At 40.5% G+C, this 24,457-nt stretch overlaps 1 protein-coding gene across 2 annotated transcripts in view; it reads left to right on the forward strand.

The window, feature by feature from the left end:
* PLCE1 (phospholipase C epsilon 1) overlaps nucleotides 1-24,457 on the forward strand; it is a 369,052-nt gene that overhangs the window by 16,832 nt on the left and 327,763 nt on the right. For both annotated transcript variants that reach the window (XM_069568060.1, XM_069568061.1), the window contains exon 2: nucleotides 21,536-23,099. In XM_069568060.1, the coding sequence (XP_069424161.1) occupies nucleotides 21,900-23,099 (1,200 nt within the window). In that variant the 5' untranslated portion in view covers nucleotides 21,536-21,899. The remainder of the gene's footprint in view (nucleotides 1-21,535; nucleotides 23,100-24,457) is intronic.

Genomic DNA, 24,457 nt, shown 5'->3' on the forward strand with positions numbered 1-24,457 from the left:
TAGTCAGGGACAAGGAGACCGCTTATTTATTTTAAAATTTTTGTTGGAGTATAATTGACTTACAATATTATGTTAGTTTTAGGTATACAGTAAAGTGAATCAGTTATATGTATATCCACTCCTTTTAGATTCTTTTCCCATATAGACCGTGACAGAATATTGGGTAGAGTTCCCTGTGCTATAAGTAGGTCCTTGTTAGTTATTTATTTTATATATAGTAGTGTGTAAGTGTCAGTCTCAGTCTCCTGATTTATAAGGGGACCATTTAGAAGGAGATTGCGCTAGTCCAGATGATGAATGGAAAGGGTCTGACCAGGGGGTGCTGTCAGTGGCCAACAGCTGGGAAAAAAATTTTAGAAAAATCATCAGAATATGACAAGTAACTAGGTGGGTGTGTGGATGAAAAGAGCTAGTGATAACTGGGAAGTTTCCTTTCCGAATTCCTGGGAAGAAGGAGGTGCCAGTTAATAGGAAGGAGGAAGTTAGGCAGAAGAATTGAGTTAAGGAGAGAAGGGAGGACAGGAGTCTGGTTTTGTACTTGGGGTGTTGGCTGTATCCAACAGGAAGTTGGAAAGTCAGGACTGTAGCTCGTGGGAGCGGCTGTGTCTAGAAAGAGGCATTTGGGAGTCATCCACTTAGAGGTGATAGTTGAAGCCGTGGGTGGGAGGGGTTGGGATGGCCAAGGAATGGCCAGTGCTGTTCGGAATCATTAGCGTTGTTGGCTCTAACTAAAGATAAGCAAGATAAACAAACCCATGCCCAAGTGGGAACTAGTTCTACTGCCTTCCAGGAGTTCTTTAATGCATTAAAGCAAACTTTCACAGGATGAAAAAAATCTCATATAATAATTTCAGATTTTCAAAAAGTTATTTTTTCATTATACAATACATAAACACGTTCTTGGTTATAAAGAATGTGAACATTGCAGATAAAGTAGAAGCCCCTATAAGCCCTCTCTAAGTCTGCTTTTTCTTTTTCAGAGGTAATCACTGTTCCTAGTTGGGTGGGTGCTGTTCAAACGTTTTGCTATGCGTTTATACAGTTATACATACACATACACATAATGATATACTTTGTGTGTTTTGTTTTATATAAGGCGCTCCTAACATGTTTTGTTCTTTGATTTATTTTTATCTTAAGAAAATGAAACAATATACCCTGGGGTCCCTTCTAGGTAAATGTATCTAGAGCTCAGTTATAAAAACAACAAAAAACCTGTTCTCCTGGATATGAATGTACCATATTTTATTTAATCATTCCTTTGTAGATGAAATATACCTTCTCTCCACCTTTTGCATCTGCTCATTCGGCAAGACACAGTGTGATCCTTGGGTTGGGAAGATCCCCTGGAGGGGGAAATGGCAACCCACTGCCTGGAGAATCCCATGGACATAGAAGCCTGGTGGGCTATAGTCCACGGGGTCACAAAGAGTCGAACATGACTGAAGTGACTTGGCGTACACACACACACTGTGTAGGAGGCTGCCCAGGAGAAACTGGGATACATCAGTAATAGTAAGCCAGGAGTTGGCAGACTATTGGGGTAATGAGAAGTACATAAAGAAGAGGACAGGCAGAAAATGCTGCTGCTTCTTTTTTTCCTTTGGTAATGACTTTGTATTCTGCATAATCTATAAAAATATGGAATCACTATTTTGTATACCTGAAACTAAATAACATTGGAAATTAACTCTACTTCAATTAAAAAGAAAGACAAATCAGTTCAATAAATCACTTAAAAAGAAGGCAAAAGATATATAGACACATTAAGGGGTATACTAAAGGTATTTAATAAGATAAAGTAAAATCAAGTAATAGAAAATGCTACTTCTTGAGGTTCCCGCACACTGTGGTGGCTTCAGGGAAGGAGACCTTGTTTGTTGTGGTATTGCAGGAGATGAGAGAGGCTGAACTCTTTGTGTTTTAGATGGAGACATGGATGGACAATGGAGGTGTAATCTATTGCCCTACTTCTTGGTGGCCTAGTTCTCCCTACCTCACCAAGGGATCAATTACTAATATGTTACGAACCTTAGGACAGGGAATTTCTGTGTCAGGCTCAGCCACCTGCTGTATTTAACCTTGCCAGGATCCTTTCTCTGCCTTAAGCTGGAGGAGCTGGAAGTAGTGGGGAGAAAGGGAAGAGGAGGATGTACGCTAATGAGATAGGGACTTTCTTCTGGATCTCCAGGTCCAAGCCAAAGTTGGAGTGATTGATTTGGGGAGGGGTGGGTTGGTTTTGAAAACATTTTTCTTCTTACAGATACCATCAAAATGAATACATAAAATTTTCAATTCTCACTGGGAGCTCCTAAAAATATATCATATGTCCCAGTGAGACATTGGTATATTGTTCCCTTTATTCTTTTTTTTTTTTTTTAGTTGGAGGATAATTGCTTTACAAAGTTGTGTTTCTGCCATACAACAATGTGAATCAGCCATAAGTATACATATGTCCCCTCCTTCCTGGGCCTCCCACCCCTCTAGGTTGTCACTCACCAAGTTGAGCTCCCTTGTATTATACAGCAACTTCCCGCTAGCTATCTATTTTACAAATGGTAATGTATATGTTTTGATGTTACTGTCTCAATTCATCCACAGTCTCCTTCCCCCCTCTGACTCTGTTCCTGCTCTGCAAATAGCTTCATCGGTCCCATTTTTGTAGATTCCATATATGTACATTAATATACAATATTTGTTTTTTTCTTTCTAACTTACTTCACTCTGTATAACAGGCTCCAGATTCATCCACCTCACTAGAACTGACTCTCCCATTTTTTCTTGAACATATGAAATTTCTTGAGTGTAAGGACAGCTGAGAAGGGAAAGGAAGGACAACTTTTTCTGTACTTGCTTTGCCCCACCCCAATCATTCTCTCTCTCTCTCTCCATCCACCTCTCTTCTCTTTCTGGTTTTCCTGCCTTTGATGCTCTGAATCATATTATATTGTAAGCAAATTTGGGACTTGCGTATTTTGTGCAAAATACCAGGGCCCTCCTTTTCCTTCTCTTCCTTTCTGTTGCCTTCATTTAGGGCTCAGGAGATTCTACTTTGGCTCAGTCTCAGGAAATCACACTGGTTCTTCTTTCTCCCCTTCCCTCTGTTCAGCACTGACTCAGCCACTGTGAAGCTCTGCCAGGCAGTTAGGAAGCTGCACCATCCGAGGGTGAGATGGCTGAGAGCTGGGCTCCACAGCAGCCCCAAATCAACTACATAGGCAGCCCATGTCCTCCAGCACGTGTGGGAAGAATTTTCCCTTAGGGTCTCTGTCTAGTTCCCCAAGCCTAGCTCCTCCTGACTCACATCCTCCCTGCTTATAGCACAGTGAAGTTTGGTTGACTTTTTGCATTTGTCCTGTTTCTGCTTCCAGGCAAGTCCGGCCCTCTGAGGTCCAGGAGCTGGGCTCATCTCCCCAGTGAGTGGACTCATTTCCACAAGGCCTCCACAGGCCTGTGTTTGAAACGGCTCTGATCTGCTACCTGTGAGAGAGTGACCACCCACCCACCTCTCTGGGTACATCTCCCAGCCCCTCTGCTCTGGCTCGTCCCCTGACACACCAGATACTCCAGCAGTAAATACGCGATGCGTTCACTACCTGGAGCTCCCTGAACACAGCACATGGTCTTTCCATTCTGTGCCTCACCCTGGGCTGCCCACTGGTCCCCAGCGCTCTTTCCTCTGTCCTTTAGGTTCAGTTTAGGTGTCAATCACTCTACAAAGCCTTCACTGACTGCCCTCATGCCAGATTTACTTCATCGACTTTGGGTTTTCAATTTTGCATCTGTGTCTGCCACCCCACTGTGATGGTCTCCGTTACCTCTCTGTCCCTAGGGCTGAGCCCAGGACCTGGAATATGCAGGCACTCAGTTCATGCTTGTTGAACCCCACTGGTTTAGGGCAGGGAATATCCTTGTAGTTTTTCTTCTACGTTTGCCCTCCTGGCAGATTGCTTCCTTCCTAAGTAGCATCTTGTTATTTGAGTCCCACTAGTATCATCTTATTTGAGGCTCACTGAGAGGCCTCACCTTATAATAAATTATTGGGTTGCATTCTGTTTGGATGGTTTGCTAGGTGGAGTGGCATTTTTAGATTCCAGACAAGTCTCTGACTAGGAGGAGTGGAAAAACGAGGAGGGGCACATACTGTGCAGGGTCAGGAAGGGGGCCCCTTGAGGTGCTCAGGGCTTCATGAGCTGTCTTTCCATGCATGATAACCACATCCTATGTGGAGTCTTTCCTTTCAAAGCACCTTGGCATACCTGGTCTCATTTGATCTTCCCTACAAATCACCTTGGGAAGTAGAAGGCAACAGGTATATGCAGTGAAGCAGATAAGGTGATTCATTTATTTATTCTGTATAGATTTATTGAGTTCCCATTCCCTTGCTGGGAACACGACAATGAATGAAACCAGCATGTTCCCAGCTGTCAGGAAGTTCTGGTTCTAGCCGGGCTATGCCAACAAGTGACTAGTGTACAAATAAGTACTACATAGAATTTCCAGTGACAGTATGTGCTCAGAAGACAATCAGGGCGGGTAATATTACAGAAAGTGATGAGTGGGAGGGGTGAAGGGACTGCCTTAGAGCAGGTAAAGCCTTTTTGAGGAGATGACATACGAGCTGAAGTCTGAAAGGTGAGAAGGAACAGGCCAGGTGATGTGCTGAGAGTCCGAAAGTGGAGCTGGCCTTGGAGCCCCGAAGCATTTCCTTTAGCTGTTCTCTTACTGCAGGAAAGCAACCAAGGCCATCAGTCAGGACAGGAAAAAAAATGTGTGTGTGTGTATGTGTGTATATATATATATACAGAAAAAATATATAAAATACATATATGTAAATACATGTATAGATATAGGTATACGTATGCATGTGTGTGCATACATATACCTATATCTATATCTCCTACAGCAACTGAGAGGGTAGAATATTTTTCCTGAAAAATCCTTTCAGAGCTGGATTCATGTGAAGTTCGTGAGAGGAATGTTTAGGTGATTAGCAGTGATGCGTGTAGTGTGTAGCTGTGGGAAAGAAAGGAAACAAGTCTCTGGCACTTGTCATGGATACCTACCACCACCTCACTCAGGAAGAGGGGCAGTTAAGGTTGTCTAAAGAGTGGATCGTTCTGCACAGTTGGTGTGGCAACAGTTTGAGAATAAGGCTCATAGTCACTGTTCAAAAGAGCTTCCTGAATAGAATGTGGTTCTGCAGAAAGGAAGGTAGGGGGTCTTTGGTGTGATGAGCAAGACCCAGAAAGGCAGGTGAAAGGCAGGTTCAAGGAACAGGAGTTAGACCACCCTGGCTCAGGTGGATGTCAGGTTGATGAATTGGAGAGGGTAGTTTTGATCAGCTGCCCCTCAAACGTGGCTCTGTTTGGCCTAGTTTAATATCATAAAATGTCACTTAAACCTAGCAAATATCCCTTTAATAAATTTCAACTAGACCTGTCAGTTTTATGGACCATCTAACTCAGGGCTTACCACAGGATTTGGCACACAGGAGGTGTTCAGAAAATAATTTGTTAAATGAGTGAATGAATGAATCCTACCCTTTGGATGAATCTGTGGGCAGAGGAGCCTGGCAGGCTGCAGTCCATAGGGTCACAAAGAGTTGGACACAACTGAAGTAACTTAGCACACATGCACATACCCTTTGGCTGACCAGCCCTTGGAAGCAAGATTGAGCAATCTGGAATTTGTTGTACTCAAAGCATAGGGCAGTGTTTACAAGTATATCAAACAGATGAGATGACACATGATTTCGGGGGAGGGGGGGTGGACAGCCTGTGATTTCTCTAGATCGTCTCCTTTTTAAAATAAGATTTAGAATGTCAGGATAGAGATTGCTAAAGTTGTTATAGATTTTATTATGTTCCAAAGTTTCTTTTACAGAATATAATATTAAACAAGAGAAGCAGGACAAGAATGGTACAAACAGTATAATTTCCGTTCTATTAAGAAATCTGTATTCATGGGGAAAAAACTGGAAAGAAGTTATAACAAAATTGAGACTTACCCAATGATCTTACCTTATCTTTTCTACTTTCTACTTACCAGACTTTTCCCAAATTTACTACAGTTAGTGTGTTACTTTTATAACCAGAAAAATATAACGTGTGGTTTGTTAAACAGTTAGAATAGAATGTGGTATGACATTCTTGCCGAAGCCTGCTTTGTTTTTTTAATCCCTGGCATTCATCATAAAAATCACAGCTGATATTTCAAATAATGACATTCTGATAGCAAAAGCGAACTGCAGCTTAGCAGATGTACTCCCACCTGCGTCACATGACACAGTTGATCTGCTGAGGAGCCCGCACCATCCAGATGCTGAGATTGGCCATATCATGGCTCCTTGCCTCTACCTGCGCATCCCTCAGCCTCCCTGGGTACTTGCTTCCCCCCCACCCCCAATACCTGTCAGAGGCTCAGGAATGGCTGGAAGCTGGTGGCGCAGGTCACAGCTGCCCTGCTTTCTTCTGATTGTGGACTCAGCAAACAACTCTGTAATTTAGATTATATTGACTGCCCTGAAAAATAACAAGTGTGCCAGGGTATTGTCCTGTAGACTAAACAAATTAAAAAAAAATAAAAACAGCCGAACCCTGAAAACTTATTCACTTCATTTTTTCAATCAGGTGAAAAGTATGAATAATATTGCTTTTCCCTTTTGGACGATGACATCTCAGTGGTAAATCGAGACATTACTTAAGTGAACTTCGAGTTTTAACAAGATCTTCTATTTGCATTTTTGACTTTACTGAAAACAAGTGCCATTAGAATGATATCAACTGTTTGAGTCAGTTGTTGGCTTGGGCCTCCACCCAGAATTTGATGTCACTGATGAGCATTCATGAGGAACAGGAATAATTTTGAAGCTTTTGACCAGAGGACCTCTGAAGACCTTCATTAGTGCTAGTGTTAAATATAATACAAATGTAAAAATGAAAATGGTCATCTTATGCACTAAATGTGTGGATTTAAAATGCTTTCTATCTGCTAGGGCTTTGCATGGGAACCTCTATGAAACTCGAGAGTTACTGAGTCTGGAAAATGTTTTACTCAATGTGATGATGAAATGTAGACTAGGTATCAGGTGTGGGGGACCCAGGATGGAGGGAGAGAAGGAAACACAGCCATGAGGAATAGAGTTTGCAGGACTTGAATCATATCTTATTTTGATTAAATCAGGATCGGTTTACTGAAAGCCTGTAATGTGAGAATGTGTTAGAGTAGTAGAAGGGTTCTATTATGGTTATCTTACTCAAGAGTGAGTTCATTTTCATCACATGTATTTTTAATTCTTTGGAAAGACAATTACATTAATTGAGGAATGACATGTAGAATACCAGTTTGAAAAAACACTTAGTGAATGGGGGTACTGATGTTGTCTAACTATCAATTAATTAAAAATAGCTTGTAACATGAGCCCTAGGTACCCCACCTAAAGGGTGGCCGTAGGCTGCTTGGGGAGGCCCGTTATATTTTTGATGCATTGATTGGGTAAAACAAGACCTTCAAGGAAGAGGCTCCGGGTCCTTCCCACTGTTCTCTTTTCATCGCACAGCTTCCAGAAATGTGCTGCTTTGACCTAGTATGAGAACTTTCCAACTCCAGGATGAATGGCCCAAGATGGTTCTACTGCTTTTGCTGCAGTTAGCCTTAGTGAAGGCGGAGTAGTCTCCAGGTGCCAGCCAACCCATGACCTTCCATCTCTCTCCAAAATGAGACTCCTCCCTCTCTCCTCCACTTTCTCCCTGGCCTCACTTCCCTGGACAGATCCTCTTTTAAAGACTGTGACATTCTCTAAGAAAGCTTCACTCATGACTGGAATTCATACCGATTTCTGTCATCTCTGTCTTCATTTTTTATCTATTGCACAATTAGTACACACTATTGAGTGATTCTCCCACTTTTTAATTGGCTAGACTGTACTATTCAGTGTTCTACGATAATAGGTCATATCTAGGTTTTCCCCTTATGGCTCTGTAGTAATAAATGACTTCCCTGTAGGCAGAGGTTGTGCCTGGAGAACTCTCATTTGACAAATAACACATGATCCAGGGCCCATTATGTCTAATATCTCCATTTTCTGGGACAGCAACAAGGAGAGAAGGGGTGATTTGCAAGCTGATTAGAGCCACCGGGAAAGCCCCAGCGCAGAGGTATTTCAACTTAAATATTTTCTCTGAGGATAGCAGGTATTGTTTTAGGCAAAGGTTTTAAATCTCAATAAATAGTTATGAAGTGGCAAAAAAGATTTTACATATATCTATGTATATATCCTGTCTACACAGAGATGTGTATATACATATACCTACATGTATTCATATGTAAGTGGAAAGAGACAGAGATAAGCACTAGCAGTAGTTAGCTACACCATGTTTATGGATTAGATGCCTCAGTATGGTTAGGATGTTATTTTTCTCCAAATTGATTAAAACCAATCCCAAATAAAGTCCTTGCTGATTGATGATATTCTTGAAGATTGGGGTAAGGTTTGGGTTTACCACACTAAATAAGGTAGCTCTCTATTCCTTCTCAATTGATGTGGATGAAAGGATGAGAATAGTGTTTGGCGAAGATTCTTCTAAAAATTATATGGGATGGATTGGAAGAGATTAGAATTTGGGAGACTGGAAGCTCTTAAGTAATCCAGGTCCTAATGGGCAAGGATTAGGCTCAAGGAGCCGTGGAAGGGAAAGAGTCAGATACCTATTGAGACCAAATGTTTGCCTAGGTCTGTGTCAGGAATGTGGCATATACCTGGTGTGTCTATAAGATTCTTCAAGATTGAAGATACAAGGTCTTTGTTTTTCAGAAGTTCTCCATCTACACAGAGGTCCTAAATTATTAATAACTTCAATATATTGTGTGCCATGATATTCCGTGATGGTAAAGTGTGGGAAGAACCACAGGAAACACAGATGAGAGCAGTTAATACTGACAGGTGAGCATCAGTGAGGGCTACAGAGAGGAAATGCTATGTAAGCTGAGTGACGGAGGCTTATTTAAGTTAGAAGGCAGTGGGAAGGGAAATCCAAGAGGTATTAAGTGCAAGGCTGATTCAACAAATGGCAAAAAGGCCAGTGTGACAAGCTATCTTTTCTTTGAGGGTATTGGTCAGACATGAAGTTAGAAAAAAATCAGCTGAGACTAAATCACAGAGGGTTAAATGCCATCTTCTGCTCTCTGCTTTTCTCACTTCTCATCATCTTACCAAAAACATGAATCTTTTTGTGCATGCATCTTGTGAGTGTCTATACCATAAACCTATCTGCCTCCACTCGACTTAAAGTTACATTCTACTATGTCTAATATCTCCATATTTCTGGGACAGCAACAAGGAGAGAAGGGGTGATTTGCAAGCTGTTTGGGGAATGTGTTTTTCAGTGATGTTTTCCTTTCCTTGTGAGTTTTATAATTGAAAATTAACCTGTATGGACAAACTTTTTTTATGATCTTGCATGTTACTGTATTGTCAGCCTTATCAGTGTATTCATTTGGAATTACTTATTTGGGTAACTTTCTCATCTACTTATCAGTAGATTCCTGATGTCTAATATACATAGAGTATAAAGATTAAGATCTCTTTGGGTTTCTGAGCCATATGTCTAGAATCAGACTCTGAAACTTTTCTAGTAGAGTAGAAGTCACAAAGGGTTATGTCTTTGGGGTCTTGGGAAAGATCTAGATGGGTACACCAGTGCCTTTGGGGAGTGTTTTTGAATTTTTGTTTCTTTGTAAATTATGGAATTTCTATCATCATAGATCAGAGAAAGGAGGTCATGGGGAGATGGAACAGCAGACATTCGGTGGAGAAGAAAGACTCCACTGAAGACTGACTCATATCATGCAGAGTTTGGGTGTGATTGTGTGCATACACCTGCAACTGTGCACTCCATGTGCCTGTGGTAGGAAGAAGGGGAGGAGAGGGTTGTGCAGACATAATATTTTCTTTAATCTCTTTGCAGAGTGGACTTTGGAGAAGAGCAAGCCTAAGTAAACAATGTGGCATAGTTGTTTGTCTGTCATACACATGATACTCAAAAAGACTCTATAAAATCCTTTCTTTAAGTTAAGAAGTAAATAGAATTATTTGGTTACCAACTTTGATGGTTACCCCAGTGTTTCTTTTCCATGATGGTGAAATTCCTGAGCAGTTTTCACTTTCTGTGATTAGTTGAAATGTTCTCCTGCAAGCTTCAAATGAATTCATGGTTATGCATTGTATTTTCTTTATCTTTCTTTACACTGCTCATCCTATGTGAATATGGGTAAAGTGGTTGCTACCTCTTTGTAAAGTTCCACCCTAGGACCGCGCCACCGCCCACCCCCCAGCAGAACTTCACTGATCCCCTGGTCCTTGGCCATCTTGCTTTCTTAGCTCTATAGAATATAATTGGTATTTAATAAATAATTGAAAGCTGTCTGATAGATTAGTTTTTGTTGTTGCTGTTAAGTCCCACCTCCTTCTAACACCTACAGTTAGAAAAGACAGTATGCTTGTATATCATATTTTTCTAATTTTACTATTCTTTATGATACAAAGCACCCCTTCTGGTTTAAGAGCATAAAATTGGAAACATCACAGAAATTAGGGAATATAACTTTCCCTCCAGTTCAGGAATTTTCCATATAGCTTCCTTGTTACATTAGTCTGTTCTCATAGATAAGTCATTCAAGTACTTTGAGCCTTATTCATAAAATGAAGGTGACAATAGTACTCACCTTTGTTAGCAACATATCTGGATGCCAGTGACAGAAACCCTAAAATAGTGGTGACTTCAGGAAGATGGCGTATTATTTTCCTCTCTCCCGAATCCAGGAACAGGCACAGTGGCTTCTATCTTTTTCTTTGCTATGCACAGCACCTAGTTTCATGTTCACCTTGCAGTCTGATACGGCTGCTCCAGCTCCAGCCATCACGCCTTCCTTGCCAGCAGAAAGGAGAAAGAGGAGAAAGAAAAGGGCATACTCTCTCTCTTCAAGGACACTGTCCACAAGTAGCAAACCATTCTGCTTATATCTAATTAGCACTGACTAAGTCATATTGCTACATGTAGCTATAAGGGAGGCTGATAAAGAGATGGCTTTGTACGTGGCTGAAATTCAGAGTTTATGTCACTGAGGGATATGGGAACAGATCTGGGGGACAATTAGCAGTCTCTGCCACCCTACTGATAATTTTATGAGATAAAAATGGATGAAATGAGAGAATATGTACAATGTGCTTAGAACATGCCTGCCTGACATATAATACATTCTCAGCTAATATGTAAGTATTAGCCATTGTTTTTATGGCTAAACATTATGGACAGTCATTCATTCACTGTATTATTTGTTCAACAGACGTTGAATACCTACTGTGCTGAATACTATACCTCTCCTGTTTAAATCCTTCTATCAACAATCTGGAGGAGACTACTGTCCAAGATAGCTTATATTTTATGGAATAACTCTAAAAGTTCCATAACTTATTTATCAAAGTAAGTCAAAGCATGCTTCCCGAATAATTCAGTCTTACCCTTTGAAACTATAGAACAAGCCTATTTCCTCCACTTAGTTCGTCAAACATATGAAGGTGGCTAATAAGCCTCACGTTTAGTTTCCTGACCCTAAGCAGGCATTTTTGTTAGCTCATTTATTTAGTATGTGGTTTGGCAAACTTCTTCTGTAAAGGGCTAGATGGTAACTGGCTTTTCAGGTCACGTGTTCTCTGTCACAGTTTCTCGACTCTACCATCGTAATGGGAAAGCAGCCCCGGACGTTTTATAAGTGAATGGCTACGTGCCTATAAAATTTGTTGTTGTTGTTTAGCTTCTCAGTTGTGTCCCCTTGCAACCCCATGAACTGTAGCTCACTAGGCTCCCCTGTCCATGGGATTTCCCAGGCAAGAATATTGGAGTGGGTTGCCATTTCCTCCTCCAGGGGATCTTCCTGACCCAGGGATCAAACCCACATTCCTGTGTCTCCTGTGTTGGCAGGTGGATTCTTTATCACTGAACCACTGGGGAAGGCAGTTTCTATAAAATATTATTTACAAAAACAGATAGCAGGTCAGACTTTGGCCTCATGCTGTGGTTTGCCAGCCCTGTGATTTAGCCTATGCTGCTACTACTGCTGCTAAGTTGCTTCAGTCCATGCTGCTGCTGCTGTTGCTAAGTCGCTTCAGTCATGTCCAACTCTGTGCGACCCCAGAGACGGCAGCCCACCAGGCTCCGCCATCCCTGGGATTCTCTAGGCAAGAACACTGGAGTGGGTTGCCATTTCCTTCTCCAGTGCATGAAAGTGAAAAGTAAAAGTGAAGTCTCTCAGTCATGTCCGACTCGTTGCGACCCCATGGACTGCAGCCTACCAGGCTCCTCGGTCCATGGGATTTTCCAGGCAAGAGTATTGGAGTGGGTTGCCATTGCTTTCTCCAGCTTCAGTCCATAGAAACTTATAAATAAGGTTATTTGTGACTGATATTCTCCTTCTTTGAAGCTGAAAACTTTCTTTGTGTCACTCCGGATTTTTCTTATACATTTCATTTCTTTTTCTTGTCTTATTACTTTGGTTAAGATTTTCAGTACCCCTTGCATCTCCATAGCATTACTTGCTGGCCAATCATTTCCTGAGATATGTTATCCCTCATTTCTAGCTTGGAAATGCTCTTTGACAAATCTTCTCTTGTTCTACCACACATTGTTTGACCTCCCCGAGGCTGACTCTTCTCCAATCATCACACAAATCTGTCCACATTAAGAAAATAAGAATCCTTTTTCCATCCCTTTCTTCTTCAAACCTGTTAGACTTTGATTTTCCTTTGGTGGTGCTTCAGCTTTTCGTCACTGAACAGTCTAATGCCAACTATAACCTAATCCAACTTCCCTTAAAGACAATTTAGAGGAGGCAGGTAGAAAATTAACATTTACTGATGGACCAGGCGCTGCTAACATTTACAATATGTGTGTTTCATTTCAATGTTATAGATGTGGTAAGTACAATTTGAGATTGGTCATATAACCAGCTGTGGTCATGCAGCTGAAATACAATGAGTTAATCCCAGTTACAGAATAGAAATTCAAATCTGACTGGACTGGGGGACTTAAGTGTGTGCATCTGGCAAAAGTAATTCAAAACCATTCACAAATACAGCAGAGTTGCTATACTTTGGTTGTCCTCTCTCATCAAGACATTTGTAAAGCAGAGAATAGCAAACATTTGTGCTGAACTTTTGGTTTTCAAAACATTTACTTCATAATTTTATGGAGTAGGTGATTTTATTCCAATTTTGCAGGAAAGGAAATCAAGCCACAAAATGATTAAAATGTTTGCTGGAATTGCCAGACACCAATGCCTTACTGCTTCTAGGAGAGTCCACAATTGCTCTTCTCAGAAAAGTTCATCATACTTCTTTTCTAGCTAACTCCTTATTGTCTTTCAGACCTCAGCTCAGTCATCATCTTCTCCAGGAAACACTTTCTGCAGTCACCTCCACCTTGTGCCCACCATCTGATTTAGATGTTCTTTCTACATCTTAAACAAGCTCATCACCCTCTGCACTGAGCCTGAACTGATGATGTATTAGCTTGTAAGGAAATCAAGGGTACATCCCTGCCTCATTTAACTTTGTCCTCAATAAATAAATATTTGTCAAGTAAAGGAATTCCCTGAGGTGGAGCCAAGTCAGTGCTGCAGGGAGTCATTTCCTTGTGATGTTTCTCAGTTCCTCTTATACCTGGAGGCAAAACAGAAACCTCAACCTTCCAGAGGCAAACAAAAGAGGATCCTTCCAGAAGCCACTGATCTCTGCAGCCAGGGAACATCAGAAATTCAAATCTATGGGGTTTCAGACTAGAAAGCAAAGAAAGCAGCATAACTATGGTGAAGAGCACAGGTGCTAGACAGGCTTCTTAGATTTGAATCCTGACTTCACCATTTTCCAGCTGTGTGGTCTTTGGCAAGTGACTTAGCTTTTCTATGCTTGGGTTTGTCAAACGTGGATAATAATGGAACTTCTGAATATTATTTATGGCTGTGCAACAAATTACCCCCAAACGGAGTGCCTCATAACAATAAACATTTATTATCTCACAGTTTCTGTGGATCAGGAATTTGAAGGGGCTCAGGTGAGTGCTTCTGGCTCAGGATTGCTCATTAGTTGACAGTCAAGATGTCAACTGAGGTTCCTGTCATGTGGAACCTTGACTGAGGCTGGAGGATCACCTTCCAAGATGGCTCACTCAAGTAGCTTTTGGCAGGAGGTCGTAGTTCTTCCCACCAGCAACTCTCAGTATAGGATAATAATTGATTTCCCCCAGAGAAAGCAAGAGAGGAAGCCCCAGGGAGAAACTCTAGTGACTTTTATGACCTATTTTCAGAACATACACTGTTACTTCCACCACATTCTCTATGCTAGAAGGAAGTCACTAAGTGTGGCCCACATTCGAGGAAAGGGGAATTAGGCTCCACCTTTTGAAAGGAGTATCATAGAATTTGTGGACATATTTTAAAACCACACACTATCTTATATAGAGACGAGTGAGAATTCCATGAGATAAGAATTGCAAAGTGCTTAATGGGACTTAAGCAGCATCTACCTTGAATTACCTTCCTCATGGATTAGAAAGGACAAATGAACTGTCAGTCTGAAGGCTTTGACTTGAAAAATTACTCTATAAAATGGAGCAAAGATATCAGAATTAAGCTGATGCCATAAGCAATTAAAGTATTCAGTATAGTTCTTGGCATGAAAAGTTGTTCATGTTTTGAATTTTAAAAAGCAAGTAAAAAACAGCATGTACAGTGTGATCTGGTATTTATGTAATTATATACTTATATCTCTCTATGTTGATGCATAGGGAGATATGTATGCATTCTAGAATGAGGTTCCTCATAGTATTAATCATGGTTATCTCTGGGTGGTAGAATTTGTGTTAAGTGAAGAGGAACTAAAAAGCCTCTTGATGAAAGTAAAAGAGGAGAGTGAAAAAGTTGGCTTAAAGCTCAACATTCAGAAAATGAAGATCATGGCATCCAGTCCCATCACTTCATGGGAAATAGATAGGGAAACAGTGGAAACAGTGTCAGACTTAATTTTTTTTGGACTCCAAAATCACTGCAGATGGTGATTGCAGCCATGAAATTAAAAGACTCTTACTCCTTGGAAGAAAAGTTATGACCAACCTAGATAGCATATTCAAAAGCAGAGACATTACTTTGCCAACTAAGGTCCATCTAGTCAAGGCTATGGTTTTTCCAGTAGTCATGTATGGATGTGAGAGTTGGACTGTGAAGAAGGCTGAGCGCCGAAGAATTGATGCTTTTGAACTGTGTTGTTGGAGAAGACTCTTGAGAGTCCCTTGGACTGCAAGGAGATCCAACAGTCCATTCTGAAGGAGATCAACCCCGGGATTTCTTTGGAAGGAATGATGCTAAAGCTGAAACTCTAGTACTTTGGCCACCTCATGTGAAGAGTTGACTCATTGGAAGAGACTCTGATGCTGGGAAGGATTGGGGGCAGGAGGAGAAGGGGACGACAGAGGATGAGATGGCTGGATGGTATCACTGATTTGATGGACGCAAGTCTGAGTGAACTCCGGGAGTTGGTGATGGACAGGGAGGCCTGGCATGCTGCAATTCATGGGGTCACAAAGAGTCGGACACAACTGAGCGACTGAACTGAACTGAAACAAAAAATTGTGTTTTTTTTGCATTGTTTGAATTGTTTTACACTGAGCATAAATCTACAAAAATAAGGGGGACATTTTCCGAAGAAAAAAAGTTGGAAAGAAGACATGAAAGATGGAAAGGTTTAGCATGTTGAGCCAGAATTTTGCTTCTCTAAGTGGACTAGTTTATTCCCTGTGATGTATCTGATTGATAGGCTCTCCTCTGATCCTTCAAGTTTGTTGTGAAGACTTGTATGTGCTGGGAGCAGGTGAGAGTTTGTGACTGTGTTTAGCTTGAGGGGGCATATATTAGGAGAAGGGAAAAGCACAGAGAAGCAAGGAGAAGAGGGACATCTGTGTGGCGAAGAGCAAAGACAGAATGAATCTGGTGTTGCCAGCAGAGCCTGAATGCTCATAAGTTGCCTTGGGAAGAACAACTTTACCCATAGAAGAACGATATACTTGCGATGGGCGTGCATTCTGTCAGCCCAGAGAGCCTTGAATATCTTCTATAATTGCACTTGCTGCATTGAACTGAAATCTGTTCAATTCTCCCTCCCTCTTAACAGACTTGCAAGCAGGTCCTGGCTATCTAGCTCCAACATGTAGCAGGGTTTAATAATCTGAAGAATAAAATAGCTTAATTTATTTTTTAAAATAATGTCATTCACAATTGAAAATGTTTATGTTGCCTAAACATTCAACTGAGTAATTTACTCAAATGAAAGAGGGAGTTAAAATGTGTATATTTTATGGGAAAAATTGGAGAAATTGCCCAAAGATGCTTTTTGAAATGTTTAAATCTATCGTTTGTTTCCCATTTGTCACATCTGTTCTTTGTTCACCTTTTCCTTTTTTCTGCCTTTTTTTCCCTAGTTACTTGAAAAAAAATTTTAAGATTCTAATGTTTTTACTTATTTTCTGTATTTTTGGTTAAAGTGATTGCATTGGGGCTTATAATTTACATCTTAAGCTTATGACAACCTGACTTTAAGTAATATTACTGGGCTTCCCTGATAGCTCAGTTGGTAAAGAATCCTCCTGCAGTGCAGGAGACCCTGGTTCAATACCTGAGTCAGGAGGATCCCCTGGAGAAGGGATAGGCTACCCTGTCTAGTATTCTTGGGCTTACCTTGTGGCTCAGCTGGTAAAGAATCTGCCTGCAATGTGGGAGACCTGGGTTCCATCTCTGGGTTGGGAATATCCCCTGGAGAAGGGAAAGGCTACCCACTCCTGTATTCTGGCCTAGAGAATTCCATGGACTGTATAGTCCATGGGATCACAAAGAGTTGGACACAACTTTTACTTCACTTCACCCCAATTCATGTAGAAAATAGCCTTATATTAATATATTTCCATTTCTTCTCTTTTGAACTTTGTGTTGTTATTGTCATATTTTACTTCTACATTTGTTAGTTACTGTATAGTCATTGTTATTACTTTTGCTTTAAATGGTCAATTCGGTTCAGTTCAGTTCAGTCCCGCAGTCATGTCCGACTCTTTGCGACCCCATGAATCACAGAATGCCAGGCCTTCCTGTCTATCACCAACTCCTGGAGTTCAATCAAACTCATGTCCATCGAGTTGGTGATGCCATCCAGCCATCTCATCCTCTGTCGTCCACTTCTCCTCCTGCCCCCAATCCCTCCCAACATCAGAGTCTTTTCCAATGAGTCAACTCTTCGCATGAGGTGGCCAAAGTACTGGAGTTTCAGCTTCAGCATCAGTCCTTCCAATGAACACCCATGACTGATTTCCTTTAGGATGGACTGGTTGGATCTCCTTGCAGTCCAAGGGACACTCAAGAGTCTTCTCCAACACCACAGTTCAAAAGCATCAGTTCTTCAGCACTCAGCTTCTTCACAGTCCAACTGTCACATCCATACATGACCACTGGAAAAACCATAGCCTTGACTAGTCTGACCTTTGTTGGCAAAGTAATGTCTCTGCTTTTCAATATGCTATCTAGGTTGCTCATAACTTTCCTTCTAAGGAGTAAGTGTCTTTTAATTTCATGGCTGCAATCACCATCTGCAGTGATTTTGGAGTCCCAAAAAATAAAGTCTGATACTGTTTCCACTGTTTCTCCATCTATCTGCCATGAAGTGATGGGACCAGATACCATGATCTTAGTTTTCTGAATGTTGAGCTTTAAGGCAACTTTTTCACTCTTCTCTTTCACTTTCACCAAGAGGCTTTTTAGTTCCTCTTCACTTTCTGTCATAAGAGTGGTGTCATCTGCATATCTGAGGTTATTGATATTTCTCCCGGAAATCTTGATTCCAGCTTGTGCTTCTTCTAGCCCAGCATTTCTCGTGATGTACTCTGCATATACGTTAAATAAGTAGGGTGACAATATACCGCCTTGATGCACTCCTTTTCCTATTTGGAACCAGTCTGTTGGTCCATGTCCAGTTCTAACTGTTGCTTCCTGACCTGCATATAGGTTTCTCAAGAGGCAGGTCTGGTGGTCTAGTATTCTCATCTTTCAGAATTTTCCACAGTTTATTGTGATCTACACAGTCAAAGGCTTTGGCATAGTCAATAATGCAGAAATAGATGTTTTTCTGGAACTCTCTTGCTTTTTCCATGATCCAGCGGATGTTGGCAATTTGATCTCTGGTTCCTCTGCCTTTTCTAAAACCAGCTTGACCATCTGGAAGTTCACGGTTCACGTATTGCTGAAGCCTGGCTTGGGGAATTTTGAGCATTACTTTACTAGCATGTGAGATGAGTGCAATTGTGCAGTAGTTTAAGCATTCTTTTGCATTGCCTTTCTTTGGGATTGGAATGAAAGCTGACCTTTTCCAGTCCTGTGACCACTGCTGAGTTTTCCGAATTTGCTGGCATATTGAGTGCAGCACTTTCACAGCATCATCTTTCAGGATTTGAAATAGCTCAACTGGGATTCCATCACCTCCACTAGCTTTGTTCGTAGTGATGCTTTCTAAGGCCCACTTGACTTCACATTCCAGGATGTCTGGCTCTAGGTGAGTGATCACACCATCGTGGTTATCTGGGTCATGAAGCTCTTTTTTGTACAGTTCTTCTGTGTATTCTTGCCACCTCTTCTTAAGATCTTCTGCTTCTGTTAGGTCCATACCATTTCTGTCCTTTATCGAGCCCATCTTTGCATGAAATGTTCCCTTGGTATCTCTAATTTTCTTGAAGAGATCTCTAGTCTTTCCCATTCTGTTGTTTTCCTCTATTTCTTTGCATTGATCGCTGAGGAAGGCTTTCTTATCTCTCCTTGCTATTCTTTGGAACTCTGCATTCAGATGCTTATATTTTTCCTTTTCTCCTTTGCTTTTCACTTCTCTTCTTTTCACAGCTATTTGTAAGGCCTCCTCAGACAGCCATTTTGCTTTTTTGCATTTCTTTTCCATGGGAACGGTCTTGATCCTTATCTCCTGTACAATGTCACAAACCTCATTCCATAGTTCATCAGGCTCTCTGTCTATCAGATCTAGTCCCTTAAATCTATTTCTCACTTCCACTGTATAATCATAAGGGATTTGATTTAGGTCATACCTGAATGGTCTAGTGGTTTTCCCCACTTTCTTCAATTTAAGTCTGAATTTGGCAATAAGAAGTTCATGATCTGAGCCACAGTCATCTCCTGGTCTTGTTTTTGCTGACTGTATTGAGCTTCTCCATTTTTGGCTGCAAAGAATATAATCAGTCTGATTTCAGTGTTGAACATCTGGTGATGTCCATGTGTAGAGTCTTCTCTTGTGTTGTTGGAAGAGGGTGTTCGCTATGACCAGTGCGTTCTCTTGGCAAAACTCTATTAGCCTTTGCCCTGCTTCATTCCATATTCCAAGGCCAAATTTGCCTGTTACTCCAGTTGTGTCTTGACTTCCTACTTTTGCGTTCCAGTCCCCTGTAATGAAAAGGTCATCTTTTTTTGGGTGTTAGTTCTAAAAGGTCTTGTAGGTCTTCATAAAACCGTTCACCTTCAGCTTCTTCAGCATTACTGGTTGGGACATAGACTTAGATTACTGTGATATTGAATGGATTGCCTTAGAAACGAACAGAGATCATTCTGTCATTTTTGAGATTGCATCCAAGTACTGCATTTCGGACTCTTTTATTGACCATGATGGCTACTCCATTTCTTCTAAGGGATTCCTGCCCGCAGTAGTAAATATAATGGTCATCTGAGTTAAATTCACCCATTCCAGTCCATTTTAGTTCGCTGATTCCAGCATCGCTCTTTACAGCATTGGACCTTGCTTCTATCACCAGTCACATCCACAGCTAGGTATTGTTTTTGCTTTGGCTCCAACCCTTCATTCTTTCTGGAGTTATTTCTCCACTGATCTCCAGTAGCATATTGGGCACCTACCGACCTGGGGAGTTCCCCTTTCAGTATCCTATCATTTTGGCTTTTCATACTGTTCATGGGGTTCTCAAGGCAAGAAAACTGAAGTGGTTTGCCATTCCCTTCTCCAGTGGACCACATTCTCAATTAGTTATTTAAAATGTAAGGCAAATTGTATTTATCTGCATATTTAACATTTTTCATACTCTATTTCTTTTTGTAGATCCAGATTTCTATCTAGCATATTTCTTCCACCTAAAGGACTTTCTTTACCATCTCTTAGTTTAGTGAGCCTTTTTTTTTTTTTTGACTACATGGCTTGTGGGCTCTTAGTTCCCCAACCAGGGATTGAACCCATGCCCCCTGCAGTGGAAGGATGGAGTCCTAATCACTGGACCTTCAGGAAAGTCCCCTTTATGTTTCTTATATGTAAGTTTACTCTTGATGAATTCTTTCAGCTTTTGTGTGTCTAAAAGTCTTTATTTCATTTTGTTTTCAAAAAATATTTTTGTTGGGTATAGAATTTTAATTTGGCAGTGTGTGTGTATGTATATATATATGTATGTATGTATATATATGTATGTGTGTATATATATATATGTGTGTGTATATATATATATGTGTGTGTGTGTGTGTGTGTGTGTATATGTATATATATATATATATATATATATATATATATATATATATATATATATGAGAAGGAACTGGCAACCCACTCCAGTATTTTAGCTTGGGAGAATCCCATGGACAGAGAAGCTTGGTGGAGTGCTGTCTATGGTCTCGCACAGAGTCAGACATGACTGAAGCGACTTAGCATGCAAGCATGCATTGTAGAAGGCAATGGGTACCCACTCCAGTATTCTTGCTTGGAGAATCCCAGGGACAGAGGAGCCTGGTGGACTGCTGTCTGTGGGGTTGCACAGAGTCGGACATGACCGAAGTAACTTAGCAACAGCAGCAGCAGATATATATATATGTATATATACATATACACACACATTTATTTTAAAAGTTTATTTTTTAAATAAACTCTTTTATTTTTTAATAAACTATTCTGGCTTGCCTTGTCCCTGTCTTTTCTCCACTCTACTTTATGTGTCTTCCTTCTCTGATTTCCTTGGCTTTATTGAAGTCTCAACTTCTTCTCTTTAAATTAGTCACACTGTTTGGTTTCATTTGAGTCCCTCCTCCTGCCCAGTAGCCTAAAAACTCAAAAGGTATAAGCTAGGACATTTATAGAACTCACCTTATTTATTTATTCTTCTTTTGGAATTACTATTCTATGTTGCCTGTTATTCAATATCTCAAAACAATTATTTCATTATTTTTTCTGACTTTTTTCAATTGTTTAAGGAAGAAGGATAAACCTGATCTCTGTTACTCTGTACTGGCTGGAAACAGAAGTTTGAAATATTGAATCAAAAAAATTAATACCTAAAACCAACTTCTGATTGCAAAACTTCTCCTCAAAATGGATTGATATTTTGCAGTAGCTTATAATTATGAGGTCATTTAAAAAATTTTGTTTAGTGTTTGACATTATCTCTTTTTCTTACAGGATACATTCAAACTGGATTTTTAAATCACTGTAAGCCAGTGATGGATCAGAAGTTACAGAATGCAATGCCAAATTAAAGTCTTCGAAAGAATTGCTTCAAAGAACCGAAGAAAGAAAATTGATCTATTTCCTTAATACCTTGATCTAGAAAAACGTACTGCACATGGTAGGAAGTGATAACTGGGAAAGTTTATTTGGGTCTTAATATACTGACTGATACCTAAATGATAGGAACTGGTCACTTTGTTTCTCAGAGGGCTTATACACCTGCGATTATGTTAAAAACCAGTAGTTCTATTAACATCTTGACATGATCACAAGAGAGGAGAAACAGTGCTAGCTGAAACCCTGCATCTTGGTCAAGATGACTTCTGAAGAAATGGCAGGTTCTGTTCTCAGACCTGTGAGTCAGAGAAAAGTGATCTCTGCTCAGTCAACTGTAGATGAACGTAATGATAAGGTCTCAGACATCAGTGTTCCAGAGTCTCATCCTGTCAGGCAGGGTGGGGAGACCTCTCATACCATCTCACAACTGACCAAACTTACAGAAGAATCTTCTGGAAGCAAAGTGCCCCCAATTTTCTCAGTAGCAAGGGAGAAAATAACCAGTGATGAGAACAGTAATGAAAAGCGCTGGGAGAAAAGCATGCCAGATTCTGTGAAAAACCTTAACATTAACTGCAACAGCACATTGAAAAACCATCAGCATGGCCCTTCTCAGAGCCAGTTTTATGAAACGTGCAATTCTATCACAGAGGAAGGTCTGTGTTTGGAAACTGGAATCCCTTCTTCAGTCGAAGGAAAGGTGTTCTCTGGAATTCAACTGGAAATAGACAGAGCTCCCATGGGCATCAGTCCATTAGGAACTCAGTCGGCCATTGTAGAGACAAGCAGGGCACACCCAAGCAACATGGCAGTATTTCACTTGCGTTACGAAGTTGGCAGAAGAATGTCAGACAGTTTCTGTCCCCTATCAGATAACTTGATTTTGGATGATTGTGGAAACTGTGTACTACCTGCTGTTGGTGAGGGACAAGAGAAAAGTTACATGGCATATACTTGCAAACTGATGAAATTGACAAGTAACTGTGACAATAAGAATAGGCAGCTGCAGTGTGATCATTGTGACCCCTTGAATGACAAATACTTGTGCTTTGAAGGCTCTTGCCCAAAGGCCGATGTGGTATGTTCAAGTGACAGCTTTTGCAGGGAGGATTTTACTGACAGTCCACCTGCCAAGACCATTCTGAGCCATTTTGAGGACTTCCCTGATAATTGTGAAGATGTAGAAGAAGATTTGTTCAAAAATAAAAAGGAGCGGTCTGCGTGGTTAGTGAGGAGATTTTGCAAAAATGACAAGGAAGTTAAGAAATCTGTGTTTACTGGGACAAGGGCAATTGTGAGAACTTTGCCTTCTGGTCACATTGGACTGGAGGCTTTGAGTTATATTGATCAGAAGAAAAATGGTCTCTTATTGCCTCCTGGGAGAGTCATGGAACGGCTGTCAACAGTGGTGGTTAGGCAAGATGGTTCCCAAGGTCTGTCAGAAGCCCAGTGGTATCCGGTAAGAGTTAAAGTTTCTTTTAATCCATTTTTCAAAGTTGATTTTTTAAAACTCCAAATCTCCATTGTCTTAATTCATGGGAAATGTTCAGTTCTGGCCAATGATTCTTAGGGGAAGCATTTGTAATTACTGGAGATTAGTAGACCTAACAGATACTGGGATTGATAACTGTCAAGACTGAGTTAATTCCACAGCAACATAAGTCACAAAATACACATAAATATGTGCTCAGAGAAGTTAGGGAGAGTCCCTGATTACTGTATGCGGGCTTATAAAACAGAAACTCCTGGGAGTGGGAAAATGGTTCTGTCAACTGATTATTCAGCGGTATCCTTCAGAGATACGTCTGTCCTCTTCTGCCATGGAGTTCATCATTGTTTTTAGGTTGCAAGGCTTAAAAGAACTTAAATCTCATTTTCTCTGTTCAGTTCCTCTAGCTAGTGCTTCCTGTTTCTTCCCTCTTAACCCTTTTTGTGCCATGGCCCTCTTTGGCTATTTGGTGAAATCTTTGGGTTGAGAAGAACACTTTTAAATGCATCAAATGAAATACAAAGAATCATAAAGGACACAGATTATGTGGATAGACATATATCAAGATATTTTTGAAAGTGTAACATAGCAGGGTACTTCTTTTTTAACACACTGAATAATGGCAGCTAATGATATGATAACTACAATAACTTTAAGGCAGTGAAGAATGTTAGTAGGGAATGGTTTACCTGGGACTTTCCCGGTTTTAGCAGTGCAAGTCCCATATTCTGGGAAGCCACTCAGTCTTGGACAAACCAAGACAAACTAATTAATTAGTTACCTTAATTATAAATACTATTTTAGAGTCTCTTCCATGACTATAATATATGGCAATATCTGTGATTTCTATTGGCAACAAAATCACAGGTACTGTTAGTGTTACTGAAGTTTGTTTGGACTCTCTGAGTTCTATCCATAGTTCCCCTCTTTAAGATTCCTGCTCTGGAAATGCACACAAGTAGCTGCCCACTCTTGGACCTGATCTTTGCATCAGAAGCCAGCACCATGTATTCTCTTGTGTTTTTTTTTTTTTTTTTCCTTCTGTGGCTAAGTAGCCCAACTTCCTTCTACTGATCTTAGTGGAGAAGCTGTTTCTATAACTTTTGCATTCCAGTTTTATACAATTCCTTAAAACCTGGCCCTAAAAGTAAACCCAATCTAAAAGAACATCCTTTTATTGAACTATGACTAGCATATTTTTATTTTCATCATCATCAATTGTGGGAACTAATATTTATTGTGAATTTACATATGCCAGGCATTGGACTGAATAACTTACACACTTCATTTCATGAAATCATCTCAACTACCTTCTGATTTGGTCTGAT

This window comes from Ovis canadensis, chromosome 22, assembly GCF_042477335.2.
Source record: "Ovis canadensis isolate MfBH-ARS-UI-01 breed Bighorn chromosome 22, ARS-UI_OviCan_v2, whole genome shotgun sequence".
Classification (NCBI taxonomy): Eukaryota; Metazoa; Chordata; class Mammalia; order Artiodactyla; family Bovidae; genus Ovis; species Ovis canadensis.